At 37.3% G+C, this 19,065-nt stretch overlaps 2 protein-coding genes across 2 annotated transcripts; both read right to left on the bottom strand.

Moving 5' to 3' along the window:
• Nucleotides 1-7,713: 7,713 nt before the first annotated feature.
• On the bottom strand, nt 7,714-10,181 carry LOC107789388 (photosystem I reaction center subunit III, chloroplastic-like; the record flags this gene model as incomplete). The annotated part of the gene is given in 3 exon segments (NM_001325468.1): nt 7,714-8,138; nt 9,762-10,119; nt 10,122-10,181. Coding segments are annotated over 2 exon segments (668 nt in total), but the record flags the coding sequence as incomplete, so codon positions are not given.
• A 3,231-nt stretch (nt 10,182-13,412) lies between these two features.
• LOC107789387 (E3 ubiquitin-protein ligase WAV3-like) lies at nt 13,413-18,329 on the bottom strand. Its single transcript, XM_016611181.2, has 2 exons — nt 17,956-18,329; nt 13,413-15,537 (listed from the first exon to the last, which is right to left on the bottom strand). Exons 1-2 carry the CDS (start codon nt 18,112-18,114, stop codon nt 13,627-13,629), a joined length of 2,070 nt encoding a protein of 689 aa, XP_016466667.1. The 5' UTR covers nt 18,115-18,329; the 3' UTR covers nt 13,413-13,626.
• Between the last annotated feature and the right edge of the window lie 736 nt (nt 18,330-19,065).

Raw genomic sequence — 19,065 nt, 5'->3', positions numbered from 1 at the left:
AACTTGATGATAACAAATAGTTTTTAGTTAAATACACGGTAAAATAATCGTTAGGGATCCACTAAATCACAATCCCCAACAGTGCACGACCCCACGCTCGTCATCTAGCATGTGCGTCACCTCAATATAGTATAACGATGTGCAATCCGGGGTTTCATACTCTCAGGACAATATTTACAATCATTACTCACCTCAACCCGGTCCAAGTCTCTAGCTAGCGATGCCTTTGCCCCTCGAATCGGCCTCCGAATGCTCCAAATCTAACCAAAATCAATGCAAAACCATCAAAATATGCTAAGGGAACAAAGTGTACTCGAAAGAAATCAAATTACAATACAAATCCCGAAATTGGCCAAACCCGACCCCCGGGCCCATGTTTCGGATTCCGTTAAATTTACATCAATGTATTCCTTGTCACTCCCTGAGTTCATTCATACCAAAAGCATCAAAATCCAACCACCAATGACCCCTCAAATCCCAAATTTTAGGTCTCCAATTACAAGCCCTAGTTCTTCAATATTAGGCTTAATTTCCATGATTAATTAGGTAGAATTCACATTAGAATCGAGTATTAAGTCCATGACTCTTACCTCCAAGTGTTTTCCCTTGAATCCCTCTTCAATCCTCTTCAAAAAGCTCCAAAATCGCTCAAAAATGGTGGAAGTTAACCCCAAAATCGCGGACAAGATGACTATTTAAACATTTTGCCCAGGCCTAAAGTCCTTCTTCGCTAACGCGGTCAACGCCTCGCGTTCGCGAAGCAAATTATTTTTTGACCTAAAATCCTCTTACGCGAATGCGACCTAACCCTTGCGAACACGATGTTTACTCAGCCTAACCCTTCACGAACGCGCTCTCTCTCTCGCGAACGCGATGAACAAAACACCCTGAAACCCAGCTGCCCAACTTTCTCTATGCAAATGCGCTCCCCTTCTCGCGAACGCGATGCATAATCTCCCAGCCCTTCGTGAACACGGAGCCTCCCTCGTGAACGCGAAGGTTAAAATCTCAGCCTCCTCAACTAAACCTTCACGAACGCAAGGGCCTACTCGCGAACGCGAAGGCCATTTCTCTACAACACTAAACAACAATTTTCTGCACTTTTCCAAAACATGAAATGGTCCGATTGACCACCCGAAACTCGCCCAAGGCCCTCGGGACCTCAACCAAACATGACAACATATCCCATGATATCATTCAAACTTGTTTCAACCTTCGGAACACTCAAAACAACATCAAAACACCAATTTCGCATCGGATTCAAACCTAAGAATTCCAAAATCTTCTAAATTATGCTTTTGATATAAAATCCAACCAAACCACATCCGAATGACCTAAAATTTTGCACACACATCCCAAATAATACAACGGAACCACTGCAACTCCTGAAATTCTATTTCGACCCCTATATCAAAATCTCACATATCAATCGGAAAATGCCAAAAATCTAATTTCGCCAATTCAAGTCTAAATCTACTCCGGACCTCCAAAACATATTATCATCATGCTTCTAAGTCCCAAATCACCTCCCAAAGCTATCCGAACCATCGAAACTCACATCCGATCCCTCTAACACATAAGTAAACATCCGGTTGACTTTTCCAACTTAAGCTTCCTTAAAATAGACTAAGTGTCTCAAACCTTAACAAATCCTTTCCAAACCCGAGCCAACCAACCCGATCACTCATAGAACCGATAGACAAAGCAATAAGAAGCAAAAATGGAGGAAATAGAGCGGTAACTCATGAGACGACTGGTCGAGTCGTCACAGTCTTGAATAGAGAGAGCAAGTTGTTAGGCTCTGTCGTGCCCCTTTTTTCCTTTTGGAGTCCGGGTTTCAACATTCATAGGGTGTAATGACTCATTTCCTTTTGGGAATTGGGTATTTGAAGATTCGCCATCTAACGGATTATGGTGCATTAGGGCACCTAGAGCAATTAACTCTTGGGTTGGTTTGTATTTCCAAAGATTAGGGTAAGGGCTCGAAGTAACCTCGAGAGGAAGGTGTTAGGCACCCCTCTTGGTCCACAACTGTGGGTCCCGACCGAACTTATATTCACAAATTAGTCCATATAAACAGTTGAGTCAAATAAGTTGCAAGTAAAGCACATTGGATAACTCAAGTAGTAAGATAAAGGTTTGAACAAGTTGTAAACAAAGGTTTAAATAAAGAAGGGATTTGGTAAAAAGGGGTCCTAGGTTGGTTATCCTATAGGATCACCCCACGCAATATCCGGTAAACACTCCTCAATGAGGGGCTACACATGACATTAACGCGTAGTCATCATATCCCATGTCTACCCTTCCCATCCCCTTATTGGTCATGCAAAACGAGTGTTTGGTCAATGATTCCTATTGCGTGCTATTACCCGTCCCTTTTTAATGGTCCTAGAGGGGGTTAGGACCTCTACCTATAGGTAGTTCTAGACATACCCCTAAGGTTTAGAAAGGTAAAAATTCTAAGGCGACAGTCAACATTTAGGACTTTCACACATAATGGAAGTAATTAAGAGGCTCAGAGTTTCCTCCTCAAACAAATACACAAGCAGCACGACTCAAACACAGTTAAGATCTTTTATTAATCAATGTCCTAAAGCAGGATATCTAAGTGAATATGCAGAAACAGACAAAACCTTTTAGACTCAGAAGTTATACCCTAGTAGTTACCTAGGGACTCTTTTAAAAGCCTGTTAGAATCAGAAACGTTAAGCGACAGAGACAGTCTCAGAGAAATGTAGTTTTGAAAACGCCCTAAGGCTTGCCTATATGCAGAATATTGGTGCCTGTGTTAATGCAAAAACAAACAGATTTTTTGAAATAGACTCCTTTAATATCTATAGGCATGATATCTAATGAGGTTGAGGCAGTTTGAAAGAACTTGTTTCAGAAAACGCTTAATACTGAACATGACCAGTTTAAAAATGAACTAGGCATAATGAGGTTGATTTATTAGACTAAATTAAATTATCAAACAGTATTGCGAGTAGAGATCCCTATAGGCATGATATCTAGGTAGATTACTGATTGTTAACGATTTGCAAGTTTAGCACCTTGAAGAAGACTCTAAGTCGAGGCTAGCTCCTCTCGAAGAGTATTCCTTTCTGGACTGATTTAAGACACAATTGTTTGGATCCTATAAACATGGTTTCTAACATGACAAAATGCAGAACCTTATAAACAAGATTTCTACTTGATGCAAACAAACTTAAAAGTGAAATCTTACGGGCATGATTTCTATTAGGCAAAACAATCAGATTAAAGAGTAAAACTCTATGAGCATGTTTTCTATTGAGGTAAGCAATCAGACTTTAAAGGTAAGGTCGTAAGAGCAGGATTTCTACCTGTATTACCCCATAAAGTATGCATCTACCCATCCCTTTTATAAATACCCCAAATATCTGTTTATAAATTATTACAGACCAAAGAATGAATTACATAAGTAGAAAATATAAAATCAAGAAGCTATTCTATAGGGAGCCTTCAATTAGGCCCAGGTTTCCCAAAGCCTCCAATGGTCTCATAAGCCTCAGTTCCATAAACAAAATCAGAGTCTAGGTGCATCAAAGTTCCCTAAGGATATCAAGGATCTCGGGCAATGCTTACACCTAGACTTAGTAACCAAAGAATTGAACAAGTGCAGTGTGGAAAGGCCAGCCTCAATACGCTAGAGTTCAGAGGGTTCTCAAAAGGATCCCAAGGCAATACACATACTAGAGGGGGCAGAACTTGTTGACTAAGAGTAAAGTGAAAGTGAAGGACACAAGTTGAAAAAGGTTTTAGTAAGACTGTACTTAACAAAAGTCCCTTTTTGAAAGTCATTCAGTAAAGCAACAGAGTTTGTTTGAAAAGAAGAGATTGGAGTAGTTAACAAAGTTCAAACACCTTAGGATAGGATCATACACAGCTAGTTCATAGAACCAAATGAATTCAGTAGTCACACACATGGTCAAGGGGTTTGGGACACATAGACCATTTGGCTGCAAACACATAACTCAACAAAGGTCTTAGGATTGGTTTAGACATGCTCAAAAACAGCTGACACTGACATAGTCACAGAACCAGTCATGAAGAACACAAACACATAGAGGGGTGATAGGGATTTGGGGATCTATAGGATATAGGATGGTAAGTAATAAGTAAGAGAAAATTGGTAACGCATGCTCAGAAACACACATAAGGGGAATGTACTAATCTAAGGGAAGGGGGAGACATAATAACATGCTGATAATGTAACTCCTAACTACAAATTTCACAACAAAACCACAAATAGAAGCAAACCAGAAACAAGAGAAACTGAAACATTAGGAGAAGCATGTTTTTGTTGGAACATCAAATTGAAACTAGGACATACTAGTGAAGAGGAGAGTAATCGGAATGAAAGAATAAGATAGCACAAATGGTTAGCCTTGGCTTGCAACCGACTAACAGTAGCAAATATCACAAGAGAGAACAGAGATTTTTTAAAGTATGAGAGATAGTTTTTGAACCCAAGTGTTCGTGTGTGTTAATGAAAGACTTAGAGTATTTATAGTTGAAAACAAGTAGTAAAATAAGGTAAGAATCATAGTAGCATGGTAATTAAGGAACTCAGAATCAGTCAGCCAGAAATCAAGGCAAGCACTCCTTAAGTTAAGGGAATTAAATCAAACGGAAAAATTCAGTATCATATAAGGCAAGAAAAAATCAGTACATGACTAAATAAGGAAAGAATCAAGGTTCAACAAGCATAGAGTAGTCAATTAGGACTAGGTTCAGAAAACTCCAATTAAGGAATGAATCAGTAAAAACAAAGTACTACATCAAATAAGGTAGGGGATCAGTCAATTTAAATAGACGAGGTAGAATTTGAGGGTTTTAAAAGAAAACCTTTCAATCAAACCATCAAACAAGGTAATCAGAATCAAATCAAGAGAGGGTATGATTCTATATTTCAACATATAAATAGAGAAGAATAAACAGACGTAGCAAACAGGAAAGGTCAGACATATCGATAGAAAGAAGAAAGAGATGAACAATCAAGATGAATACAATCATACAGAGGTGATACAAGTAGGCTAAAGACTCAGTAAAAACCCCATTTGAAGCATGGTAACCACAGAACATAACGGGAATTGAGTAGTCATGCTAACACACAAAACCAAAACAAAGAAGGTCTAGAAAAAGATTAGGGATTTTGACAGAGACGAGTTGAAAAAGAAGTAAGAACATAGAATCGGTCAATATATGCAAGGAAAAAGGTTCAAACATAAAGAAAAGTCAGTTTAAACAAGTGTAGAAGAAACTCTGAGAAACCCTAATTTTAAAGAAAGTAAAAGCGGTTTAAAGTTGATGATTTTTCAAAAGAAATTTGAGAATAGTGTAAAACATAGAAAAAAACAGAATTAAATCGTTAAAAAGAGCACAGATCTGAGAGATACAAACAAAAGTTAGGGTTTCAAAGGAAACCCAAATAGAAACGGAAGAACCAGCTATAAACTTCAAAGATCGTAACATATATGGTGTGATTTTGCCCAAAATCACACCGGAGAAGCCGTTAACAACCAAATCAGAAACCCTAGATACAAATCGGCATGGCCCAGGGCCCTTGAAGGCCTCAGAGATGATGAGCAAGGCGATGGAGAGACCATTAGAGGCTTGGGGTTGAAAGATGGTCGCCGGAGATGACCGGAGAGGGAGGCGGCGATTGAAGGGGATTAGGGTTAGGTTGAGAGAAGAGAGGAGATGAGAGAGTTTTGAAGGCGGCGGAATCTCAGAAATGAGATAGGGTTAGGGGGTTGTATGAATTAAAAAAGGTAAGAAGTGATGTGGGCCGTTGATTTGGGAGATCAACGACCAGGATTTAATCGGGTAAATAGGTTCCAGGTTTGGGTAGGAGTTTATAGGGGCCTAGATCGGGTATTTTAATATGAAATTGGGCTGGGGACTAGGTCCAATTTGGCTAAAATTGAAAGCCAAATCTGGCTATAAATTAAATAGCCAATTTTCCTATTTTAATTTATAATAAATAATAAATCTGAAAATAATTTTCTATACCAAAAATGATTTAAAATATGTAATTATCATTTTAAATATATAGGGACCAATTTTACACATATAAAATATAATTATACATTAAAGGGCTAATATTGCAATTATATGCAATTTACCTTAAAAAATACTAAATGTAATTATAAAAATACATGAAAAATATATTAGCCATATTTTGGCATAAGTATAGAAATTTAATGAATAAATCATCATAACAATAATTTTGGGAATAATTATTGGAGATTTTATGAATAAAAAGGGAGAAAATAAATCAATTTAGATCCTTAAAATTATGGGAAAAATTAAAAAAACCATGTGCATGCTTATATATACATATATATGCTATTTTGAAGGTATTTATGCATATTTAATATATATATGAAAAAATTGGGTATCAACAGGCTCAACATGCTATGGAATGAGCTTAGAGCAAAGTTAGTGACTTGAAAAACCCAGAATGGGAGTCGTAGCGAGAAAATTAGCAAGTTTAGGGAAGTTTGTATTTTGAATGTTCAACCAAAAATGAGAAAATTGGTTTCGTATGTGGATTCACATTCATGATTAGTCGATTAGTACAATTTAAGAAAAATGCATAAGTACCTTCTTGAGAGGCCGAAGTTCCAACTACACACCTTATTTTTGCGAAGGTCCTATCATCTCCTAAACTTTTTTAAAACGGAATAAGTATCACCCTGAAATTAGATAACCAGATTCTTGGCAGGCAGTAAGATACACGCACTACCACATGTCTATTTCGTAATTTTTGAACTTTTTGCTCTTTCTTTTCCTTTTTTTTTTTCTTTCTTATTCTATTACACTTTTTTCTTTTTATTTTTCCTTTTCATTCTTTCTTCATATTCAAATTTTCCAACCGTTCATAAAAATTCATTCTTTGATCCAGTCCTTGTTTATTTAGAGTTTGTGTATGTGTGTCTGTTTAAAAAAAACTCCATTTTTATCGGCGTGGGAGTTTATTGTTATCGATTGTGAGTTCCGATTTTGATTTTATTTTTTTGGTGACTTTTATGTTTCGATGGAAAGCTGAAGAGATAAGATCTGGGTTTGTATAATAATGATTGTGCTGAGGTGGTGAAGATTAACTGTGTGAAGAATAAAAAAAAGGTGGGGGGAAGATGAAGGCGGTGGTTAGTGGTTACGATGTCGAGGTGGTGGTGGGAGTGAGAGGAAGAAGATTAGAAAAAAAATAAAAGAAATAAAAAATAGTTTGGCGGAGAAGGTCATCGACGTATGGCCTTCGCCGCAAAAGAAGAAAACAAAAAACGAATAGAGTGACTTTTTTTAATTGTAGTAGAAATTACAAAAAAAAAAAAAAATCATTTTTTTGCTTCTCACTCTCCCAAACAGAGTGGAACACAGTCTCTATGCCACCTCAGTATTTAGGGGTTAATAATTTTACTATTAAATAGTTTAGGGGATGATATGACCCCTGCAAAGATAAGGTGTGTAGTTGAAACTTCGGCGGCTTTAGTTCACGGATACTTATGAATTTTCCCTACAATTTAACCTATAAATTATCCTCTCTTCTTTCGGGTTACAGACTAATATTTTATAATAAAAAATTTAAAAGTAATTTTTTCTACTTTAAAACTGTGCATGTGAGTTTTTATAAGTAACCTAATTTTGTAAATAATATTAGGGTATAATATTTAAAGTCTTTTCTGGTTATAGCAAAATCTAATATTCCCATATATAGTCTTTGCACAAGTTGCCATTACAATAGCGCAAGCAAAAAGAAGATATACTTCATTTGTTATACAATAAAAACAAGAAGGAAATAAATTTAGAAGTTGGGGTCAATGAGTTCTCCATTCAAGTACTCTCTGTAAGCAGCAACAGGCCAACTGAAGCCTCTCCAGATGAGCTTATTAGCCAAAGGAACATCAATGATGATTTCTTTCATAGTTGGCTTCTTGTCATCTCTTACAGCAATCAAGTAACTCCTTCCAACCCACCCAATCCAACCAGCAATGTACAAGAAGAGTATCCCTGGTGTTATGAACTCTCCCCAGTGCCTTTGGTCTCCACTCACTATCAAATGTGGCAATCCATCTGATCCACACAACAATCCTTGCTTCCCATAGTTGTCAAACCTGCACTTCCAATAAAATTTAATATTTTTAAACCATCACTGTAATTTAACATCTTAAAGCATGTTACTTACCGATTATACAGGTTACAATCAATACTTATTACCTATAACTAAACTACTGTTGGAGTAATCCTGATTGTGCAAGTATTTCTTATGCAGTCACTTCAATGGACTTAAACTAATAGTATGGCTCAAATTTAAGCCCTTAAACAAATACTACCCCCCCCCCCCCCCGCACACACACACATACACCAAAAATTGGTTATGCAAATTACAACTACACACACTCTGCCATTCATATGGATATACTGACCTTTTACAATGGTCTAAGGCTGGCACTCAGTCACAATTTAGTTCCACTTATTGTGGAAACTGATTCACAGGTATTGATTCAACTATTATCGTCTAATAATCTAGCTTTCTCACATATATTAATGGATTGCAGGTAACTAATGGAGAAGCTGGGCAGCCCACAGGTTTGCCACATCTTTAGAGAAGCTAATGCTGCAGAACATAAACTGGCCTGCTATGCGAAAGACAGAAATCAAGCCATGGGAAAAACGTTTTGGTTTTTGTATACCCACCCCCTTTATCCTTAATGAACTAAAGGAAGACCTCTATGGAAGTGGGACTATACGTTCCGTTACCATCATGTAATAACTTCCGTTTGTGTTATTTAATAAAAGCTTCTTTCATTAGCAAAAAAAAAAAAAAAAGGTGTCTATCCTTCATTTACGTGGCATCGATTCCTATTTCAATACATATACTTCAAGATGAGAGAAAAATTGTATGGTTTATCAGTTGTTTTGCCGATCCTACACAAAATAAGATAAATAATTATTTATTTTTGTAATTAATTAAGGTCCTTCTAAAACTCAAGCTATTATCCTTGTATGGTTTGGGAATGTTTTCCTTAGTAAAGTCAACATATAATTTTGACCACTCAGCTCTAATTAAATAATAATCTGCGTTCGAGTTTACGCTACAAGAGTGCTAGCTAGAACATGACCTGGTAGTACTTAATAGGTATATTAAATGATTACCAAAAATAATAGAGAACTAGTTTCAAAATTTGAGTTAATTATAGCGAGATAATAACTCAATGAGGTCTAGGATAACAAAAAAAATGACATTAGTAAATGAATATTTACAGTTTGTACAATTTAACATGATATAGCTTTATAATTGTCTATGAACTGTTATTTAAAATTATCTTTTAGGTAATTTCATAGTATAAGAATATTTCTTACGCTGTTGGAAATTTTGCATGATCATATACAATTTCAGGACAACTTAGATAGCAAAAAATATAAGACATCTAAGGAAAACAAAAATCTCCCTATGTTTCAGTTCATGTGAATTCATTTCCTTTTTGTTTCGATCTAAAAAGAAGGACTCATTTCATAATTTGGAAACAATTTAGCATAAACTTGCAATTCTACCCTTAATGAGAAAATTTTACAACCACACAAATATTTTGGACCCCTTTTTTTACTTGTTTAGGACCACAAATTTCAAAAGTTATCATTTTTCTTAGCTCCGTACCGGCTCAAACAGGTTCATGTGAATCGGAACGGAGGGAGCACATTACTAAGGGAAAAAGGGAGAACAAAAGAATACAAACCTGCGTTTGGTTTTCTCAACGGTGGCTTGGATAGCAAGGGCAGGAGCACTGTCAGGTGCATACAACTTCAATGAACTCTCAAGCTTCTTGATCTGTTGTTTCTCACGCTTAGCAAATTGCTTAGACTCCTTGCATGGGGTGAGCCCAGAGATATCAGCAGAAGCTGGTAGCACTGGAACTGACAACAGAACTGAAGACAAAGCAAGTGCAGCAGAAAATGCCTTTAAATTACAAGATGATTGCTCATCACATGATGAAGAAGAAGAGCAAACAATGGTCGCAAATCTTGGTTTCTTTGTAAACTGAGAGTTAAGTGTAGAAATGGGCTTTGACAGATTTGTGGGAATTGTGAGAGACATTTTTTTTTCGCCCTTTTCTTGAAACTAGTCTGTTCTTGAAGATGGCAGAAGAACAGAGTACAGAGAATGTGGAGCGAGTGTTTTCAGATTTTGTTGGGACGAATGAATGGTGGGTAGAAGATTAAGAGGATAAGGTGTGGGGCAGGGGGAAGATGGGAAGCTGAGTTGGAGACTTGTGATTTGGCATTTGAATTTGATTTGTGAGTTTTCAGGATTCTGATCTGTACTTTTGTCTATCTGAATGTGGCGAGCACATACAATGGAATAACAGATACACACGCCCTTTTTCCTGCTGCTTCCACACGTACTAAGTATTTTTATATGGTATATATATCTTTCATACACAAATTTATTACTAATCATGATTAATTAATATATATTATAATATTACCTCAATGTATCAGTTAGCTGCATATTAAGCTAATGTAGTTTGATATAAACATTAAAATTTGAATAAGCTAATATGATGTAGTGTAAATGTCATGTTCAATTTGTTAATCTATGAGACTATCTATGTGGTTTTTTTGGTCTCGTAAGGAAAATAATCCTGGCATAAGCAAATTTTGCAATGTTTAGTTTGCAACATAAAATTCTGTATCCATAATGTACTTTTTTTTATTTAGGATAATACAATTTTGATTTTCCGTATAAATTCAACATAACCTTACATAGTTTTTAATTTTTGATGTTAAACTCTGCATTATTAACACCGCATAACTTATGCAGAAATACATGTATAAAATAACGCGAGATAAAATATGAAAAGTGATATGTATATTAACAAACAATAGCCGGATAAGAGTATCTAAAGACAAAAATGTCCAAAAGGAGGCAAAAATTGCCATCCACACTAGAACAATTCTTATACGATAATCCTACCTATCTAGTTCGGTAGCACAGCCACATTTACCGATGGGTTCCCTTTAGTGAATCTGTAATGACCCGGTCGGTCATTTTATACATTTAAGTCTCGTTTCCTTATTTGATACTTTCTATATGCCTCTTTATTATTTTGTGACTTTACGGGGATGAATGGTTTGGTTTTGGGAAAGTTTTGGAGTGAATTGAAATACTTAGTTCCATAGTTGGAAGCTTAAGTTATAAGAATTGACCAAATTTTGACTTTTATGTAAACGATCTCGGGTCAGTGTTTTGATGGTATCAATAGGGTCGTATGGTAATTTTGGACTTAGACATATATCCGAATTTGGATTTGAAGGTTCCTAAGTTGATTTGGCTCTAATTGGCAAAAGTTGGAAAGCTGAAGGTTTGGAAGGTTCATATGTTTGACCGGGAGTTGACTTTGATGATATCGGGTTCATATTATTGTCCCGGGACTTGAAATAGGCTTGTCATGTTATTTCGGATTTGGGTGCAAAATTTAAGGTTATTCCAAGTTGGTTAGATATGGTTCGGCATGAGTTTGGAAATTGGGAGTTTGATTAGTTCATTAAGCTTGAATTGAAGTGCAATTTGTGGTTTGATGTTATTTTGTATGATTTGAGTCCTCGAGTAGGTCCGTTTTATGTTTTGGGACTGGTTGGTGTAATTGGAGGGGGCCTCGAAAGGCTTGGGTGTGTTTCAGATGGATTCAGGATCATTTTGGAGCTAGTTGGCAGTTCTGATTTGGTGTTTTCACACATGCAAGGTTTGGTACGTAAGTGCGAGTCCGCAGGTGCGGACTGGTGAGCGTAGATGCAAAGGATGGCTGGGACAAGAGAGGTTCATAAAATCAGAGCTTAGTGCGCATCTGCGAGAACGCACATGCGGAGCGCTGGGCGCAGAAGCGGAGCATGGTTGCTTGGGAAGTTCCGTAAATGCGGATATTTGTTGTACCTGCGTGATCGCAGAAGCGAGGTTCATGAGATCTGTAGGTGCGAGGTGACATAACTTAAGTGAAGCTCGTAGAAGCTAGACGTGGGTCACAAATGCGACCTCGTAAAAGCAGAAGTTTGGACCGACTGATGCGAGATCACTGGGCAGGATATATTTTGATCGAGGGTTTGTCATCATTTATCATATTTGGGGTGATGCACGTACGGGGTAACGAGCGAATATGCATACATCGTGGTTATTCATGATTCAGATAGACTTTAGGCTTTTTTATACCTTGTTTTGCTATCATGCTTATGTGTTACAGTGTTTTCTCTACTTATATTACTACTTGAGCTATTATTCATGCTAGGAATCATGTTTAGGCTATAGGCTTACCCGTTTCAGACATGATAGAGTTATTTTGCTATGTTGAGTTGTTTGCCTCAATCGTAGTCATACTTTTTAGTCATGGTATTATATCCGCATGTTATATTATCATCTCTGTATACTTCTTACATGTTATCTCGTGTCCTTATTTGTGCGACACGAGTTTGCGTGGATTTGTAGCACGCTGGTATAATTGTGGAGTATATTGATTTATGATGTTGTCTGATGTTGGCATAATGTGATTTGAGCGGATTAATGACTGAACTGGGGCCATAAAATCGTGTTAATATTGATATTGAGGTGACGCTTACGCCAAGCCCCCTATTGGGCTGAGTGGTATTGATACTGAGATGGCGCGTTCACTAGGCCATTTGGGCTAAGTTATAATGATCTTTGACTTTGGATTGGGATAGGATCTGCCCTTCCAGAGTAAGGTGATAACCCATGTTACTTTGGGCCCAATGAATACATGCACTTGGTATGTTCTTAGTGAGGGGCTTTATGCTAGGCACCTGTACAGTGCTGAGATTGTGCTTACTTGATGATTTAATTGTAAATTTGTTGATTTTGGCACTGTTATTTGTCATGCAGGCATAGATATGTATCTTCCTCGTGGTAATTGATACTCTATATCTTAAAATTGATGCTTTAACTGATTTGTTTGGAAAGCAGTATTAGGTGCCGTCACAACTTTAGTGGAATTTGGGGTCGTGATAGAATCCTCAGCTAGAAAATTGTACTATACACATAGACAAAAAATCTTTTTTTTGTGTGTATAAAAATTGTTGAATTCTCTATGCATAAAGTAGTTTTTTTAGAATACCCTTGATTAAATATTTGCCTCTACAGTTAGCCAAATGAGCATCCAATATGTGTCCGTCTACTGTTCTTGGAGGAGGGGGAGTTGAGGCAGGATCAGAGGAGGCCACCACGGGGGGGGGGGGGGGTGGAGGATACAACAGCATGTCTGGAAGATTTGGCAAAAACCTTTTGGCTGAAGTTATAATAACTCTCATGCTTGGAAAACAAAACAAAATTAAATAGAAAAAGATACTTAATAAAGAAAGCAGTTTAGCAGAAAATAGCGGAATATATATATAAAGTTGTAAACACTAAATGTTTCATTCCAATCTATTGAGAAGTCAAATGATAAGAATCTAATTTGCTAATGACCAACAGGTCAGGGACAGGGAAAAGGCGGCATTACTAGAGTTAAATTCCACAGAATTTTGTCACTAAACATGTTCTATTTTACCGATCACCCTGAGAACTAATAGAGTTAGCAATCTTTATCCAGAACTTGTTCAAAGAGGATTACTAATAGTTAAGCTCTGTGACTTTGAGACCATGCTTAACATACTTGGAGTTTCATAGCCAACAGCACCTGTATTGTTTGAGCTCTCCCCTAGTAGTATTAGCTGTGTAGTTGTATCACCCCTAGTTGTGGATCTCTGCCAAAAATGTGAGCTTAAACCCGAGAGCATATAAGCTCGTCCCATTTGCTCGTAGAGTTCCTCGCTTGCCATCCTCTCTGTGATTTCAGTCAGTTCAGTGTCAAGCCTGTTACACAGGCCATCACCTGCTTGGGCAGATGCTGAAGACAAAAGGCAAGACCTTCTGTTATTTAGCAGAGCCTGTGCGCTGTCAAGATTTCCCCTCTCTGCCATCTCTTGTGCCTCTGCTATCGTTTCCGCTACTGCTAGGCGGTTTATCTGCCTATCGACCTCCAGGCTTACTACTACATCTATAGGAGACAGCACTTGAGGTCGACGTATCTTAACTGTCTCACCCTCCACTCTAACCATTTCGTTGGACACAGTATTTTTGTAAGAACAAACAATTTGCAAGAGTGATGTTTCCACCCTGTCCTCAACTTGAGCACTTTTAACTGAGGGAATAGACACGTATACGAGAAACTCTTTCTCCTCATCTGCATACAAGTCCCCGATGTTAATTACGCCTTGCTGTCCTTGTTCGGAAATTTCACTTGCATATCTTCCTGAAGGAATGGACACAATCTTCACTCCAGGTGATGCTGCTGTGCAGCTAAGTTGAAGCTCCTGGACCACAACACTGAGGAGACCACCAATACACATTGCAAATGCATCTTGAACAGTAACAACCGATTCAATGAATGAAAATGTGCCCCCTGATGCATCGGATATAGCATGCATAGCAGAAGAATCGTGGTCTGGACCAAACCCGAACGTATGAACAGGGAAAGTTGACAAATCCTCTGCCTCTTGCACTTCGCTATTGCAAGCACGAATGGAAGAAGGCAATAGACTCAAATAATCAGGGATCAATGTTGGATTTGAGGATCTATGGTTTCTATTGCTATTGCGTCGATTCGCGTTATCACTGTTATAGGTGTCTCTCCCATCAGACAAGAGAATGATACTCGCAACTGGATTCTTTTCACGCCTTTCTTCAAGAACACAAGCCCCAATCTTGAGTCCTTCCACAATATTTGTCCCACCATTTGCTGAAATACCATTGATAGCTAGTGCAGCTTCTTGACGCCCTTGTTCAGTCATCCTACGCAAGGGAAAGTTTCTTTGAGCTCTTGATGAGAAAGTAACAATAGCTAGCCGGTCGGAAGGCCCCAAGTTATCTATCACAAAGCACACTGCTTGCTTCAAGAGAGTCAACTTTGATCCATTCATGCTCCCACTAACATCTAGCACCGCAACCAGGTCAATCGGCGCACGCTCTAGGTCCTGAGCACCATCTAAGAGTGGTGGTGCCCTTAATCCAACAAGAACTGCAAATCTTGGCACATCTTCAGCAGCACCAACTGCAGGAAATTCTGCAAAAGATTTCATGAGGATATTCCCCGAGTGAAGTGCGGAAGGAGAGGAGGTATGATCCACGATGATGTTGAGAAGGGGCTCATCATCCGAGAATGGAATGTGCTGGGGACGAGGTGGAGATATTGTTGGTAGGGGACGAGAGAAGTTAACAGGATCTTCAAGTGATACATGGTAAGGAGACACGCGAGATCCTCCAGCATTGATACCGTTTACATCAGTACTGAAGGTGGGAAATTGGAGAGGGATTTCCTTCCATTTGCATCTGCAGATAGGGCAAAGGCGGTTTCCATGCTTAACACTATTGCCAATGCAGCTGAAGTGGAAAGCATGGCTGCATTCAGCAGTGAAGATGGCCTGACCATTCCCAGCTTTCATACTCCCAAGGCAAATGGCACATGTTCTCTGTAACAACAATTAAATAGACAAAGCAGAATATTAATATCATTACAGTTTTGCATTTAATGTTTGAAGAAATAGTCCATTGTCACATTCCATGTTCATAGTTGAAGATGCATATGTTAACCACTCAACCAAGTAATAGACAGCAACAGTTTAGTCTACTTCAAAAATGGCACTGGGTTATTACTATACTGCAAGTTGTTCTCATAAACACAAAGATATGAATCTATGAAATGTTTTACATGGGAGCAAGGGCCAAGAATAAAAGGAAAATTTAAAAAGTAGTGTCTGATAAAAGAACTAAACAAGCAGCTTCAGACAAAGGTACAAAAATTTTCATGATGTCTAGTACTTTATCTGCAACTTTTGCCACCATGAATCAAGGTTAATCAGTAACTTCTTCATATCAAAGATGTAAGACAACCTTAGGTAAAAAAAAAAAAGAAAAAAAAAAAGAAAAAAGAACAGCCTGGTGCACTAAGCTCCCGCTACGTGCGGGGTCCGGGGAAGGGTCGGACTACAAGAATTTATTATACGCAGCCTTACCCTGCATTTCTGCAAGAGGTCGTTTCCACAACTTGAACCCGTGACCTCCTGGTCACATGGCAGCAACTTTACCAGCTACTCCAAGGCTCCCCTTCTAAGACAACCTCAGGTGTTTGGGGAATAGATATGATATAATATGATATTCAATTATTCACAGGCAATTACCCAATACACAGATCAGTTTAGGTCATATAGTTGACACGAGATTGTAAATACGGTCTGTCGGAACAGGATATACCATGTGTCATTATTTGACTACATTTTGAGAAACTTAATAAAACAATATTAACAATTTAAGTGAAGAGAATGTAACAATAAAATATAGATGATGACATGATGTGAAATGTCTAACAAGTACTAATGATAAGAGGCTTCATATGTTTATGTTTTTAGCAAGAAAACTATCTCAAATTCTAGTCTAGAACATATGTTTTTATTCTTGAAAAGAATAATCAAACTGCTGGTGTATCGTGGCCAGTTCGCGATTAGCTAAGGGACCAGTGATTATAGGTTGGTGATCATGGACATGCATACTCTAAAAAAATGTAGAAGTTCAAATCTTTGAGATCAGGTCCTAATCTCATTCTTTAACTAAGAGCTCGTTTACCATGTCCAGCTTCTTTTAAAATCTATTTTACGACAATGATGTCCGCACATCCACCAGATGTTTTCTGCCTCCCACTGCCACAAATATTAGGTAACTCTACCCTTCGTTAGGTAAATAGGAAGCAGCTTAATAAAACCAACTCATTTTTGCTATGGTTAAGTACTAAAAGCTAACGCATGTGCAGAAACGAAATACTAGTATAAGTAGTAAAGTCAAGCTGTTGTTTAAAAAAAAAAAACTGTTGTTATGTCTTAAACAATGGCAAACGCAATCCAATTTTCGAAATGGTTCAAGTCCAACTCCATCCTTACAAAAGACACACAGATAGCTCTGGCATAAGAAATTCTCAAAGGATCTTAACCAAGAATAGACATTACCCATTCGTCTAAACACAAAGGGAAAAGCAACAGTTAACCGGTACAGAGTTATCAGGTAGAATATTCGTAGTACACAAATCGGTCAGTAGTATACTGGTACAACAACAATATCCAATGTAATCCTACCGGTCGGGTCGGGCGGTCACGATACTAATGTTATCTAGAAAAGTTCTTCACGCTCGTGTCAATATTTGGTAATAAGGGAATGTGTCTCACATGACACATGGAAAGGACAATACCATTTCATCATACCATGCTAAGATTGTACCTTATGCATGAGTTGTATTCGAACCACATTTGTTTTATTTTTTTCGCTAGAAAAGTTTTCGGAGTAACAAAAGATGTTTTTTACTGATTACAAAAGGTCAATTTAAAACGTCTTTATGGAAAAGTCCAAGAAAGGTCAACTTTTAATTTTCACTTCAAATGACCTTTTTACCCTTCGGACTTTGATGGACGTTAAAACCAGGGAGGAGGACGATTTTGTCATTACGTCCCGTCTCCGTCAGCATAATCCTGGCTTTAGTATCTCGTAAAGCTGGATTTCATTAGTTCATTTATTACCGAAATCAATGCCCAAAAAAACAAATGTGACAAAGTTTAATCCCAAAATTGTCCTCACTTATATGTCCAAACTATAACACTAGCCAAAAATAACTTAAGGGTATTTTAGTAAAAGAAAAAGTTATGAATTTCAGTTAGAGAAAAAGCACAGAATGTTGCTGGTCTTGCGCCAGCTTGCCACTCCCGGTGATGACGCATTTTAGCGGCAAATTAGGGGCTGCCGGGAAGTAAGAAAAAGATGAAAACTTTCCGGAAAGAAAAAAGAGGGAAGAAAGTGGAAAACAGCAAAAAAAAAAAAAAAAGACAGGAGAAATGAAAAATACGGACCTTTGATGATCGTGTGGTGGTGGTGAAGCTCCTGGAGAAGGAGGAAGACGGCGGAATTGCGGGTGATTTGGAATGGGAGTTATCAACAGAGGGCACAGGCTTAGGCTGCTGCTTCAATGATGATAGCGCCTTTTTCAGTTTGCGCCACGCCTCTGCCATTCTTCTTCTTCTTCAAGCCTTCTTCACACACACACAGAGGGAGAGAGATGAGAAGCAAAGAGGAAAGAATTAAGTGTATGAGTTTTGTGTGAAATTGAATGTTGATGGTTTCTGCATATATATACGGAGAAATGGAGGTTGGGTGATCAGAGGGTAGGAGGGGGATGAAGAAAGAGATATGAACGCAGTAATTTTATAGAAGAGTTTAAATTTAATGTTAGTATATTAATTGTGCAGAGATTATATAAACTATAAAGATTATATGTTAAGATGGTATTTGGTTTAAAATTTTGAAGGACTTTTTAAAAAACATTGAAATGTGGTATTTGGTTCACATTTTAAAAATAGCACGATCAATGCGCGTAAATAAACATGACTCTGAAAAGGATTTAAGTTATATATATATATATATATATATATATATATATATATATATATATATATATATATATATATATATATATATATATATATATATATCGAACTTTTTACACTGTCACAGTCTAGCTCATTATTATATAAATTTTATGAAAGAAATTTATTTTAATTAAATAATAAATAATAAATAATAAGTCTTGACGAATAATCTTATTATGGTATACACGAGTTTTAATTTAATCCAAAAATTAAATGAGTTTTTTCGAGTTAAAAGTGCAGATCTGGTGAATATATGGAGTAATATACTTGTGATCTCATTAACGATGAATTTCATGTCTTGCAAGTTGACGAAATTAAAGGGCTTGTTTGTCAAGTTGATCTAAATGTCACTTTTAGATTTCATTCACTAGATAGATTAATATAAGGGTTTTCCGTTGGATAGTATGAGGTCAAATCAGAATATCATCTAACTAGAGAATTTGAGAAAAGTGCAACTATTGTAAAGAGTAGTCTAATTATCAATCATTTTTAAATTTTCTTTATATATGAGTTTAACTTTATTATTGTGCATTA

The sequence above is a fragment of the Nicotiana tabacum genome, chromosome 3 (genome assembly GCF_000715075.1).
Source record: "Nicotiana tabacum cultivar K326 chromosome 3, ASM71507v2, whole genome shotgun sequence".
NCBI classification, from domain to species: domain Eukaryota; kingdom Viridiplantae; phylum Streptophyta; class Magnoliopsida; order Solanales; family Solanaceae; genus Nicotiana; species Nicotiana tabacum.
This window is presented reverse-complemented; position numbering and strand designations above follow the sequence as displayed.